We start from the raw sequence: 14,787 nt of genomic DNA, 5'->3' as shown, positions 1-14,787 counted from the left end.
TGTCTTGTGTCCAATTTTGGTGGCAATTAGTCCAGTGGTTTCTGAGTTATGTTAATCCCACAAACTAACATTACATTTTTATTTATATAGATTTACAGTATTTATATACCACCTTTCTCACCCCTGGGGGGACTCAAAGCTGTTTGTCTGTACCGATTGTGTTTAAGTGCAGGCCAAGGTCTTTAGGCACTGCACCCAGTGTGCCGATCACCACTGGGACCACCTTTACTGGCTTGTGCCAGAGTCTTTGCAGTTCGATCTTTAAATCCTCATATCAGCTTTTCCAGTTGTTTCTCTTCAATCCTGCTGTCATCTGGGATTATTATCATTATTATTATTCAATAAAATGACATGCTTTCAGTGTGTTCAAAGCTCAACCAGTTGGGAACACTTTTACCCTTATGAAGAAACTGCTTTATGAGAAAGTATATTGAGAGTTTACAACACAGAATTAGCATGGGCTCAATTATGAAGGTACTCTCTTTCTACATAGCCTTGAAAAAAAAATCCCATGAAAATAAATTAACCCTACTCGCTATCTTCTCTAAAACTCTTTCAAGTCATTGCATCGAGCCTTACCTGGGGAGTTTTGAGGAGAGGAGACTGGAGAGCCTCGTGGCGACTGACAATAACTGGGATGAAGTAAGGCATGCGGTGGTACATATGACATTATTTCCTCTTCAAATAAGCTAGGAAGGGGAAAATAGAAAAAAAAATAAAACAAATGTGCTCATTTCTTCAAAGTAACTCCATTAATGTTTTTGTTTTAGTGTGGTTGAGTATTCCATATCAGAGATGCTGGGGACCAGAAGTCTTCTGTATATATTTTTTTCAACTCTTTGCTCGATAAACCTGTTTTCCAGGAAACAGAGTAGGTAACAATGTTCAGGCCCTCAGCAATTAATTCTTGGGCATCTGAGAGAACAGTAAGTTATGCTTATGCTTCTCCTGTCAACAAATGAGAACAAAATGGTTTAATGTAATTCTACTCCATATTAACTAATCATGACAGGACTCCTGAAAGATCAAGCTGAGAAAGTGAGGCCGGTGGGCATCAGCCCATAGACTTGCATCTGAGGGCCCTTCCAAACAGCCATATAACCCAGAATATCGAGGCAGAATAACCCACAATATATGCTTTAAATCTGAATCCACACTGCCATATATCCCCATTCAAAGAAGATAATGTGGGACTTTATTCAGCTGTGTGGAAGGGGCCTGAGTAGTCCAAATTGAGCTCCAGCACCCTAGCCACTGCTCCACACTGCCAAGAATTAGGTGTAACCCTGTGTAATCAGTAGCTGTAGTTTGTGTGTAGTTCACCTGCAATGGTTGCTATTGCACAGCCAGAAAAGAAAGAGCAACCATGCTTCCCCACGAACTCAAGTGCAAGTATTTTGACAGGGCTTTATGCTCCTCATGCAGTTGAATAGGATCTTCGCCTATATCAGCACACCACGTATTTGTGTGTGTACGTGCACACACATATCAATGAAATGGAGCAGGGACAGGGAAACTTACAACACACTGATATCACATCTCATATTTTAGAGTACTACAGGTTGTGTGAAGATTTGGTGGCAATCTTGTATAACTTCTAGCTCTGTTCCCAAAAATATATACAGATAGACATTACGTTCGAATATGATAATGCCATCAGTTGCATCAGCGTTGATTTCTCGAAAGGCTGGAGTAAGGATGTCATCAGCTTTTTGAAGTGATGAATGAGATTCTGAAAAATCTCAATGCTGATGAATAAAAAGCCTTGTGTGTGAGTGGATCATGACCATTTTGGCCAACTTCATTCTCTGTTCATGTCTGCACAGAGATTTACATACATAGAAATGAACGATGGCTGTAAGTAAGCTGACATGGATAATTCCATCATTTACATTCTCTGCTGTGGCTCTCCCATATGTATTTCAAAAATTCAAAACTGAGATTACAAAGGTCACTGTAAATACGCCAATGGGATAAAAGACAGGTTCTGTACCAAATTCCTTGACCAACAGCGACACTTACCTTAGTAACATGACAAGGTCTGCATCACTGGACAAACGCACCAGCCCTGGGGTCCCTTCAGTTCGAATAAACTGGATCTTCTCCCTGTTGATGCAAACAAAGAGTTCCAAAACGTCTCTTACAAGTAAGGCACTAACGTACACCAGGACAGCAAGAAAAAATTGTTGGATATCTATTAAAAAACCTCTAGGCTATCACAGATACCATTTCCCAACATTTGACACAGTATCTGAATGGATGGAAGAATTCTGCATCCAAACGCATTTGCACATTGACCTATCCATGCCCTCAACTAATACACTCAAAAGAATATTTTTTTCCTCTTCTATTTCTCAGATGTTTAAGATGACTATTGAAAAATAATATTTTGGGTTAATCCTAGATATGGCCTTGAATTTCAAGAAGCACCATCATGAGTCCTGGAGGAGGATACTGCTGTTCATAAAGAAAACCATTTGATAAGTATGCACTTGCTTCCTCCCCAACTGGTCAGAAGAAATGTCAAGGGAATCCTGTAAATAAAACTTATGGCGAGACAAAGACACAACATAGGTATTGGAGGAATTCTAGTTTTTACACTATGGATCCATCTGAAGTTTTTAAACAGCCCAAGTTCTTATAGAGGTGTGGTTATTACAGTCTATTAAAATGAGCCTTGGCAACATGTTGGGGTTGGTTTTGTTTTGCAACAGCATAGGCAAGCATATGTATTGCAACGTGATTTTTGTGGACTGCATATATCAAATGAAGTGAACTCCACTTCATAAAAAGTTAGGCCATAACAATATGCAACCTTCTTAAAAATATTTAATCCTTTCTTTTCTATCCCAGGATCTGATCTCAGGTTATCTGCATTATAAGAGTCTCCACTGCCAGATAATCTGGGATCTGATCTTGGAATATAGGGAAGTATAGAAGGGGCCTTAGTCCTTCAATGCTATAAATCGCCATGAGGCTCTATCTCACGTACACTTCTTCTTATTGTTACTCTATCTATCTGAAGTCATTATTTCAAAGATCCCGTATTTCTTTAGTATAGCTCGGGCATCCTCAAACTGCAGCCCTCCTGCTGTTTTGGCCTCCAACTCCCAGAAGCCCTTCCCAGCTTGTTCATTGGCTAGGAATTCTGGGAGTTGGAAGCCCAAACACCTGGAGGGCCACAGTTTGAGGATGTCTGGTATAGCTAGTACCTCCTGGGGATGGAAAATATGTTTACTTCTTTTGTTTCTCAGATGAGGCCCCTTCTACACTGCTATATAATCCAGATTATCAAAGCTGATCGTTCACATTATCTGCTTTAAACTGGATTATATGAGTCTACACTGCCACATAAATCAGTTCAAAGCAGATAATCTGAATTGTATATGGCAGTGCAGGAGTGGCCCAAGATGCTTGGGAAACTACACTGGGTAGAATATAGGGAGCTTTGAGGCTACTGTGTGGGTCTATCCACTTTTGGGAATTATTCATCTGTGAAACATCACAAGAACTACATTTCTGCACAGAAAAACAGCATGTACTTCTGTGCTTGTTCCTTCTATTTTCCGAAACAAAAAGAACACAGAAATCTTCATGTGCTGATCTTGCAGGTATGATTATCCATTCTTGCCTGAGAGGATGGAGAACACGGAGAACACATTGCTACTTCCTCCACCGATGCCAAAACGTCTGTGGCCAAATCTTTATGTAATACGTTGGCTGGTCCTTGGAGAGCAAACATCCAGGCTGTCACTTGAAGGCTTACCCAACTGGTGGAAGCTGCCAGAGGTTGCGCCCTGTTGGCACAGCCACGGAGAGCTCAAGGCCACAATGAGATAACACAGTTGGGCTTTGTGAAGGTGTTCCACTCATTATTAGCAAAATATTATTTGGTTTCAAAATCAGGTCTATTCCCTTCTACTAGGTCTCTTGATAGGCATTTCTAATGCTTCTCCTTTAGTAGAAAGTAGCAATTCCAATGTTTTCTTAATTTTTTTAAAAAGACCAAGCTGTTTCTCTTCAGGCTTCACGTAAATGCATCTAGTAGGCTTCCTTCTCTTATTTCTCACCTTTTCGTGCGGCATTGTTACTGATCATCATGCCAGTTCTAAAATATTCATGTTGCTGAAAGAGAAGCATGTAGCTATTGTTGTTTTTCTTCTCCTGTCGCCACAGATCAGTAACAGATCTCACTGCCAAGTGCTGGCTAGATGGGAAGAGCATGCCTCCTGGCCACATTTTGGCTGCCACAACTGGGTGTTCTTGAATGGGTTGTTGAAGGGACTCCTGTTGGTCCCTGTCCAGACATCTGCTCCAGGCTGCATTTCCACAGTTCTCTTAAACTTTGCGCAGTCAGGTTGCCAATTAACATGTATAAACTACTCAGTAGGAGTCGTACAAACAGGACTCCCATTACAGTATTTGACATGAAGCAAAGTCCCCCGTGTGAATTTGGCTCTTTGTTTTTATTATGTCTGGTGGCAAGAATCAGCTTCTGAAGTTTGTATAATCTAAGCATAATTGTGTATTATGGCTGTGATCATCTAAATGAATATGATTGTGATTGCTCTTATATGAAAAGGCCCGGACATGCTTTCGAGCTTGAGGTGTCCCCAATGCCCTTCTCTTCTTCTAGTATTTCTTCAAGAAGATTTTTTCGGTCTATTTTTGATGTACCACAGTTTAGCATTATGTTCAAACCTGGATAAACTGTGGTTCGTTTTCATTCATGCTTGCCACAACAAGCCAAATCTCACTCTTAATTTGTGAAACTCACTTCTTCAAGTAACAAATGAGAAGATAAACCAAAGTTCAGATGGAGCATCAAACTGAGGCCCCTTCTACACATAAACTCCACATTATCTGATTTTGTGTGTGTCAGGAGTGACTTGAGAAACTGCAAGTCACTTCTGATGTGAGAGAACTGGCCGTCTGCAAGGACGTTGCCCAGGGGACGCCCGGATGTTTTGATATGTTACCATCTTTGTGGGAGGCTTCTCTCATGTCCCCACATGAGGAGCTGGAGCTGACAGAGGGAGCTCATCCGTGCTCTCCCCGAATTCAAACCTGTGACCTGTTGTCTGTAGTCCTGCCGGCACAGGGGTTTAACCCATTGTGCCACAGGTGGCTCCACATTATCTGTGAACTGGATTATATGACAGTGTAGACTAGGGGCCTTTCCACACATCCCTATATCCCAGAATATCAAGGCAGAAAATCCCATGCTATCTGAGTGTAGATTCAGATAAACCAGTTCAAAGCAGATATTGTGGTATGTTCTGTCTTGTTTTTCTGGGATATAGGGCTGTGTGGAAGGGCCCCTAGTCTACACTGTCATATAATCCAGTTCACAGATAATGTGGATTTTATGTGTAGAAGGGACCTCAGTTTGATGCTACATCTGAACTTTGGCTTATCTTCTCATTTGTTACATCCCAGGATCTGACCCCAGGTTTTCTGCTTTAAACTGGATTATATGAGTCCACACTGTCAAATAATCTAGGATAAACAGAAAACCTGGGATCAGATCCTGGGATACAGGGTCTATCTGGAAGGGTCATAAAATAATCCAGTTAAAACAAGATAATGTGGATTTTCTGCGTTGATAACGTCGATTATTTGACAGTGTAGAAGGGGCTTGAATTTAATAGTGAACAGAAACAAAAACTTGTTGTCCTGATATAATTAACTTTTTAGATTTCGTAGGCAATAATTAAAATGAGATAAAAGATTTAAAAGAAATAATTTGACAAGAATAATGGAGATGAACTGTTAATGAAAAAAAGCCAGAGGAGAAGAAAAGAATAACATGAGAAAATACAAGATGATATAAAAAGATACGCCTACCAGTCTTAAAATTAGTTGACAGTATCACTCCTCTCTATGTTACAGAAGATATATGATTTTTTTAATACTTTAAGTAACGTGTATAAGTGTAATAGAGATGAATAAATCAATGTAAAAAATTATAACTTTGTACATTGCCTCTTCTCCAATCCCCTCAACCTTTCCGACCTCCTCCGAATCATGAATTTTGGAAAATGACTATGGATAAGTATGGGGCCAAGACTTGGCACCCAGGGGTGCTTTGAATGCGATTTTCCTGCTTCTTAGCAGAGTGTTGGACTGGATGGCCCATGAGGTCTCTTCCAACTCTATGATTCTATAATTCTATGATATAGTTTAATCTGTTTTATTGTTTATATGTATTAATTGCTCATATGTTTTAACTGTTTTTATGATTTGACTAGCTGTCCCCTGCCACGCTTTGCTGTGGCCCACATGGGGGTTCTGTGTGGGAGGCTTGGCCCAATTCTATCGTTGGTGTTCAGAATGCTCTGTGATTGTAGGTGATCTATAAATCCCAGCAACTACAACTCCCAAATGTCAAGATTCTATTTTCCCCAAACTCCACCAGTGTTCACATTTGGGCATATTGAGTATTCATTCCAAGTTTGTTCCGGATCCATCATTGTTTGAGTCCACAGTGCTCTCTGGATGTAGGTGAACTACAACTCCAAAACCAAAGGACACTGCCCACCAAACCCTTCCAGTATTTTCTGTAGGTCATAGGAGAACTGTGTGCCAAGTTTGGTTCAATTCCATCATTGGTGGAGTTCAGAATGCTCTTTGATTGTAGGTGAACTATAAATCCCTGCAACTACAACTCCCAAATGACAAAATCAATTTTTTTTAGTGAAGGACATACATTGGGTTGTTAGGTGTCTTGTGTCCAGATTTGGTGTCAATTCGTCCAGTGGTTTTTGAGTTCCGTTAATCCCACAAACGAATATTACATTTTTATTTATATAGATGGGGTGTGTTTTATTGTTATGTCCACGCGGCATTGAATTTTGCCGGAGTTCGTAGGCCCCCTTGAGTCCCCGACAGGGTGAGAAAGATGGGATAGAAATGAAGTAAATAATCAATAAATATTAGATATTTGTAAAGATTTAATTTACTAACAATAACTCCACTATCCCCATCCTCCCCTTTTATTCTTTTTTTACACAACTTTTCTATCTACTCCCTTTGTGTGTGTGTGGGAAATGGAAATGTATATGTATATACATGTGTGTGTATATACATACTTGTTGTCCTTGCAACCACATCAAAGGAAAGGAGAACAAGGAGTGTTTTGGCCCGAGGTGCAAGCACCTAACAATAAACTTAATAATTAATGTTACATTTCAATGGCATCTATATTTTATTTAGACACTAAAATTGCACTAATGAAGAACTTCAACAATACAGGGGAAAGGCCAACAACTCACCTGAGTGAATGATTTCTGATAAGATCTGGCTGTCGTTCCTGGAGAATTTCAAAGATATTGGGTTGTCGCAGAAATGCAACGATCTTGTCGTTGTAAGCTAAAAACAGAACAGAAAGCATTGTGCTGAAAATATAAAACTACAATTCACCTTCTTGAGGAGCGTTATGTTCATATCTAGAGCCCCTCACAGATAGGTGCCTTCCCACAAGTAAGTCTCTTTTCTACCAAGACAATTTTATTAACTCGAGCAATGCACTGGGTGAGCACCCATTCCCCTTTTCATGCTTTCTTTCCTTTGCAAATGTATGTTCACAAATGTATTGCAAATGTTTCATTTGTTGGGTTGTTGTAGGTTTTTTCGGGCTATATGGCCATGGTCTAGAGGCATTCTCTCCTGATGTTTCGCCTGCATCTATGGCAAGCATCCTCAGAGGTAGTGAGGTCATCTGTTTCATCTGTTTCTCTGGGTATCATACAGTACAACGGCCTTACTTCTTCCCCTGCTCGCACTTAGACTTTGTATATTTTAAATAGTATGCTGATGATTTTATGTTAAGCCACTTTGAGTCTCCTGCAGGACTATTAAAGCAGGGTATAAATAAATATAATAAATTTAATAATTATAATGCTGCATTATCCCAGGATGTCTATACCACTGGGGAAATTACACTGTTTAGCTGCTATCATACCACCTGATGTACGTCGAGATGTAATAAATAATAATAATAATAATAATAATAATAATAATAAAACTTTATTTATACCCCGCCACCATCTCCCCATGGGGACTCCGAGCGGCTTACATGAGGCCAAGCCTGACAACACATCAATAAAACAAAAAGCAATAAGCAAATAAAACAATACAATTAATATAAATCACAATAACACGTAAGGATTTAAAAAGTAGCATCCTGTAATGAAAGGACCAAGGCATTGACATCTCTGGCCCACCCTCCGTTCGGAAATCAGCCAGCAAGCCAACACCTTAAATCAAGAAATAGCTTCCTAATATCTACGGAGATACTTGCAGGAACACCTCAGCAAGCAAGAGTCCAAAAGTGGCAGGTTAAAACCCAGAACCTCAATCAGTGGCTGATACCCAGAGGCAGCCCTAGGTAATTTTCAATGGTAAGCAAACAGTATTTTGCCGCCGCCCCCCCCCCCCCCCCCCACAACCAATCATTGATATATATTTTCTGTTCGGCGTGGGAGTTCTGTGTGCCATATTTGGTTCAATTCCATCATTGGTGGAGTTCAGCATGCTCTTTGATTGTAGGTGAACTATACATCCCAGTAACTACAACTCGCATATGTCAAGGTCTATTTTCCCCCAAGAGCACCTCAAGAGCGCCCCTGGGCAAAATCAACTATACTGCAAATGCTTACTTTGCGTAATGGTTGAGCCGCCCCTGCTGATACCAGATGAGACACTCTCCTCTGGGCACACAGAAGACTGGGTGGCTTGGAAGGCACTGAACAGACTGTGCTCTGGCACCACAAGATGCAGAGCTAACCTTAAGAAACAGGACTACAAAGTGGAGTCCACGACATACCAGTGTGGAGAAGAGCAAACCACAGACCACTTACTACAATGCAGTCTGAACCCTAGCACATGCACAATGGAGGACCTTCTTAGAGCCACAACAGAGGCAATCCAAGGGGCCAGCTTCTGGTCAAAGGAAATTTAGTAAAATGCCAAGTTTTTAACTTAGTTTGTGGTTTTTCTATACATTATAACTGTATTCTCAATTCACTTCCGACATGATAAAATAAAATAATAAATAAACAATTGTCTTCCCTGCTGGCTTCCCATTCCTTGAGTCGGAAACATATCTTCTCAAGACATGCATAATCTGGATCTTCCTAGGTGACAGCTCTAACTAAGACCCCCCCCCCTAGCTAATCATTGTATCTACATAGAATAAAGGGGTGAACACCCATGGGGGGGGGGGGCAGATGGAGGAATTTGTGGTCCCTCTGGCAGTGATCCAATGGGAGCCTATGACATCATCCCTAGTTGCAACAATGGTGTTTGTTGTGGCAAAAACCATAGTTAAACAAGATAATCTATCATTTAACGAAATGCTAATTTTACTAATTCACATGCAACATGTCTTTTTAAAAAAGTTAAATGATAATAATCATACGCAAAGAATCGTGAGTCCCGAATAAATCTATTTCCCAATATATACCCCAATGAGAAGGTCTAGCCGCCACCCATAGCTGGGTTTTGAGTAGAGCAGCCTTTTCAAAGCACTACCGTATGTAGCACGGAAGGAATGGGCAGCCACAGAAGTTTAAATCAGTCGTGCCTGTCAAGAAGCAGTGCTGCTGAACAAACATCGAGCCACTCCATCAGGTTAATTGGCTCTGGGTGTCTTCCCCACAATGTGACAGCTGCTAAACTCAGTGAATAAACTTCTGTTCTTCAAGGCCATGAATCACCATCGCTGAAGCCAATGTGTTTTGTCATGTGTAAGAATCAAGGGTAGAAGCAGTTTCCAAGACAACTTAACTCATTAAAAGTCAACACTGTTGCTGAAGCAAATGGCACTATATGGAAACCAACCAACCAACCCATTCTTAGACCAATGAATTCCTTCTAATTTACATAATCAAACGTTGTACGCAGAAACAATGTCCAAGTGTTATATTAAACTGTTAATTTTCCAATTAAATGGTCTTGCTTTTATTTTTGAAACAGCTAATATTTTGAGATATATTCTTCTAGCAGAAGAGGTCATACAATCTTCGCATGCAAGACACAAGCGGAGCATGCTACTCTAAAGAGGCCCCACGGCGCAAACATACCCACAGGAACCATGTCCTGGTACTGAGCCCTGTTGACTGTGTTGAATGTGCTTGACGGCCGTGGCAAAACAGGAGGCCCTGAATGGCGAGAATCTTCCCCTACCTGAAAAGAGAAAAAAAAATTATGTTGGTATGCAAAATTGGTCACATAGAAAGTTATTACACCTCTTCTAAGGCCATTTTTAAATCTTACTGATGCTTTATCCACCTGAGAATTGATATCCTCTGCTTTTCATGCCATACAAGAGTTGGGTCTTTTAAACACAAAATACAACTTTTAACTTTGAATATGTTTTAATAGTTTTCAAATGGGAATTTTAAAATATTGTTTATATTCAATCCTGCTAAAATGCAGCACCCAAACACAAAGGTACTGCAGACTACTTCAACCAGAGAAGTCAGCCATAGCAGAGCACCTGATGAACCAACCTGGACACAGCATATTATTTGAGAACACAGAAATGCTGGACCACTCTCACAACCACCATGTCAGATAACACAGAGAAGCCATTGAAATCCACAAGCATGTGGACAATTTCAACAGAAAGGAGGAAACCATGAAAATGAACAAAATCTGGCTACCAGTATTAAAAAAAACCCTCTAAAATTAAAACAGCAAAACAGCAGAGGGAAAATAATCAGGGACATCTAATCACCTCTCAACAAAAGATTCCCCCAGGCACTGTCAGGCCATCAAATGCTAATCAAGGTGGTCAGTTGAAACATTCACACCTAGCTCCAGCAGACAAGAGTCCTTTGTCCCACCCTGGTCATTCCATAGGTATATAAACCCTTTTTCCTAGTTCCAACAGACCTCACTACCTCTGAGGATGCTTGCCATAGATGAAGGCGAAATGTCAGGAGAAAATGCCTCTAGAACATGGGCTATATGTCCGAAAAAACCTACAACAACCCAATCCTGCTAATGTTTGTATATTTGTATATTTTAAAATTGTATGGTGATGCTCTTATGTTAAGCCGCTTTGAGCCTCCTGCAGGAGAGATAAAGTAGATATAAATATAAATATAATAATAATAATAATAATACATATACATATACATATATACATAAATTCTGTTTCAAAAAATTAAATTTTTTATTGTAACTGGCACCAACATGCACTGAAGCACTTGGTATTCTCCAGATCCGTAGGACTACAACTCCAATAAGTTATAACAAGCACAGCTAGTGGGCTTGTGCATGGATTCGATTTGGCTAATCCAGCTGGTCCAGCTTGTTCCGTTGGCCGTAAAGCCAAGAGCTCAGTCTCCATGTTTTATCGTCTGCAACAGAATAGTGGCTGTTGAAAACAGGCTGCCTTTGAATACAAGTGGAGTATGAGTTAGGCAGCCACTGGAAGGAAAAGCACGAGGGGGGAAAGGCACCACTCCAGGGCCTGCAAACCAAGAGAAAAGAGAGGGCTTTTCAAAGGAAGCCCAGAGTAGGATAGCTCCAGGTTGATCACTCTTCCTTCCCTGGGAAATGGAGAAGCCTCCTTAAAACATCTTGGAAAGCTGCATACTGCAGGGAGAGAGTACCACACATGCTTAAAGAAACTGTACCTAAGCATTAAACTTGGGAAAGGATCGCAGAAAGAGTGATATCTTAAATCTGATGCTTTTAATCCAGGTCTTAATGAAGAATATAAGGACAAAACGATGGCTAAAGTGATGGGAAGGGGAGCCTGGGAAGTCCTCCCCCTATAATAGGCTGGATAGAAAAAAAAATTTTGGCTTCCCAGATCGAAAACAGATTTCTGTCCTCCCGAATTTGGGAGGTTCCAAAAAAAACGGATCGGGATCCCCACCGAAATCCAGGATACCGAAATGGATCACGGTTTATTCGTATTGCACAAGCCTAATAGCCAGTGCCATGCATGCTGACTAGCAATAGTGATGAGGTTCCAGTCCAATATAGCATTTAGAGGGCGGAAGGGTGTGGAAGATATTGTTTTTATTATTTCTACTGTTTTTATATGGTTTATATTACATGTTAACGTTCTTTATTATATTTATATTTTGGGGGGCATTGATTGCCGACTGTAAACTGCCTTGAGTCGCCTTCGGGCTGAGAAAGGCGGTATATAAATATGGTGAATAAATAAATAAACACGAGCGGGTCACACTGTTATTCTACTTGCTAGCCATGAAATGTATGTTGCTCTAGCTTTTCAGTTTGAAAGACACTTATTTCATTGTGTGTATTATTAAGCAAAACTTCCAGAGGAGTTACACCCCCCTCTGCAAACTGGTGCAAGCTTGGAAGTTCTCATCTAGGTTTGAAAAAAATTCAGCATGTGATAGGCACAAGGATAAACAGCCAATACGTCATGTACCCTCAGTAGTTCTAAACTTCATTAAACTTTGCTGAAGTTGAAGTAATAAAAATATTAAGGGCTGTATATCACTCTTGAGTCCCATAAGGAAAGCCAACAACTGTCACAAAGTGGGCGCAGTCTACTTTTTAAGAACAAACTTTACTTCTGCAATTGACTGGCTCCAGTGAGTCTTTGTTCATTTATTGCAGACACTACAGCTTTTAAACACATTGTTTGTGCTTTTAAAAATGCTCACTGCACTCTGTGTCCTCTCAGTGTGAGAATCATGCATAACAGCAAATCTTCACCCAAGCAGGAGATCATTTTCCCACAAATTTTAATTTATTTGAAATAGATTAAACTCAGATTAAACCGGCCTTGAAGAGCCACAAAGAAGCAAAAATACTGAGTTAGATTTGTACATTCTTGAGTAGGGAAGAAGTTTCTTTTTCTTGAAAAAAAGGAGAAGAAAGAACATCCCCTTCTGGAGCTTGCACCAAGAAATGCAAGTAGGGCTAACTTCAAGTCTTTCACATGTTTTCTCCCATTTATGGAAAATAACCCTCTTTCAGGCTTTCAAACCAAATACATTGGACCTCATCACACTAGAGAATGAATCCACTTTAAATCTGGTTTCTGCCTCCTGCAGAATTCTGGGGTTTGTAGTTTAGGGAGAAGTCTTTAACAGCCTCACTAAACTACAAAGCCCTGAATTCTGCAGGATTTAAAGTGGATTCATTCTCTAGTGTGATGGAGTAAGTGGGAAGTATGGTTCTGTGAAATCAATAGGACTTCTAGCTAAATAAATAGTACATCCAGTATTACATGCAATGAATTTAAACTCACACAGTAAGATTTTCTTTTCTCTCTCCCACCTCTCCTCACACAACTTCAGAAATAACAACAGCAACACTTTTTTGTAATTTATTGTCGAAGTCTTTCATGGCCGGAATCACTGGGTTGTTGTAGGTTTTTCAGGCTGTATGGCCATGTTCTAGAAGCATTCTCTCCTGACGTTTTACCTGTATCTGTGTACCAAGCAACCTCTGTGTGCCAAGCAACCTCTGAGGATGCTTGCCACAGATACAGGCGAAACGTCAGGAAAGAATGCTTCTAGAACATGGCCATACAGCCTGAAAAACCTACAGCAATCCAGTTTATTTGTATTCCGCCCTATCTCCCCAAAGGAACTCAGGGCAGATTCCAGCATATAGAGAGACACAAGGCAAACATTCAGTGTGTCAAAATAATGAAATAACAGACTAAAGGTAAAGGCTTTCCCCTTTCTCTGGATCCGAAGCGTAGTGCTCATCTCCATTTCTAACCCAAAGAGCCTGTGTTGTCCGTAGACACCTTCTGATCATGTGGCCAGCATGACTGCATGGAGTGCCATTTACCTTCCTGTCAAGGTGGTACCTATTGATCTACTCACATTTGTATGGTTTCGAACTGCTAAGTTGGCAAGATCTGGGGCCAATAGTGGGAGCTTACCCTGTTTCACGGATTCTGGTCAGCAAGTTCAGCAGCTCAACGGTTTAACCTGTTGCACCACTGCCTTTCCATAACGTCACACATTTTTTTCAGGTTAGATTTGGGGGAGAGAAGCAAAGGGGTTGCAAAGGAAGGGAATCTATTCTATAGGTAAATGCCATTTAGCAGACTGGCCCCACATAGAACAACCCAATATGTGTGCAACAATGGAGTTTAAGGCCTTAGATTGAATGCCAGTCCAGTGAGCATTGCCCTGCCTGGGTTTGACTCTGCTTACATCACAGGCCCCTTCTACACTGCCATATAATCCAGTTTATCAAATCAGATAATCCACAGCATCTGCTTTGAACTGGATTATATGAGTCTACACTGCCATATAATCCAATTTAAAACAGATAATCTGGACTTTATATGGCAGCATAAAGGGGCCATTGTCACCAAATTAGTCTAGAACGGCGGTTCTCAACCCGTGAGTCCCCAGGTGTTTTGGCCTACAACTCCCAGAAATCCCAGCCAGTTTACCAGCTGTTAGGATTTCTGGGAGTTGAAGACCAAAACATCTGGGGTCACACAGGTTGAGAACCACTGGGCTAGAAAACCACACTTCCCCCTTCTAGAAGTCAACTCGATACCAAAGTGCATTTCTGGCATTTAATGTGTTCACTGAATCCAATTATTTTAGTTTGCATTGTGGCTTAGGACACATGTTGCATCAAAATGGATTTTCCTAGAAATTGTAGAGTTAATATTTTCCCCAAACTTTTGATTGGCTCTTTGGCATTGTGACGTCGAATATAGTTAGGCGTGGCAGGAAATATGTGCAGGCAGACCAGTTTAGCAATGCACAGGAAGTAGAGTTAAGTGTGCTGTGAGCCCAAAAAAGATTAAAAGCT

The 14,787-nt window shown here is 40.6% G+C and overlaps 1 protein-coding gene across 4 annotated transcripts in view; it reads right to left on the bottom strand.

Moving 5' to 3' along the window:
* The window catches only part of HECW2 (HECT, C2 and WW domain containing E3 ubiquitin protein ligase 2), a 271,624-nt gene that overhangs the window by 52,453 nt on the left and 204,384 nt on the right, over positions 1 to 14,787 (bottom strand). For all 4 annotated transcript variants that reach the window (XM_060780832.2, XM_067470757.1, XM_060780840.2 and 1 more), the window contains exons 16-19: positions 10,086 to 10,188; positions 7,275 to 7,371; positions 2,023 to 2,106; positions 580 to 689 (exon numbers count right to left, since the gene is read on the bottom strand). In XM_060780832.2, coding sequence (XP_060636815.2) covers positions 580 to 689; positions 2,023 to 2,106; positions 7,275 to 7,371; positions 10,086 to 10,188 — 394 coding nt within the window. The remainder of the gene's footprint in view (positions 1 to 579; positions 690 to 2,022; positions 2,107 to 7,274; positions 7,372 to 10,085; positions 10,189 to 14,787) is intronic.

Source organism: Anolis sagrei, chromosome 1 (assembly GCF_037176765.1).
Source record: "Anolis sagrei isolate rAnoSag1 chromosome 1, rAnoSag1.mat, whole genome shotgun sequence".
NCBI lineage: Eukaryota > Metazoa > Chordata > Lepidosauria > Squamata > Dactyloidae > Anolis > Anolis sagrei.
This window is presented reverse-complemented; position numbering and strand designations above follow the sequence as displayed.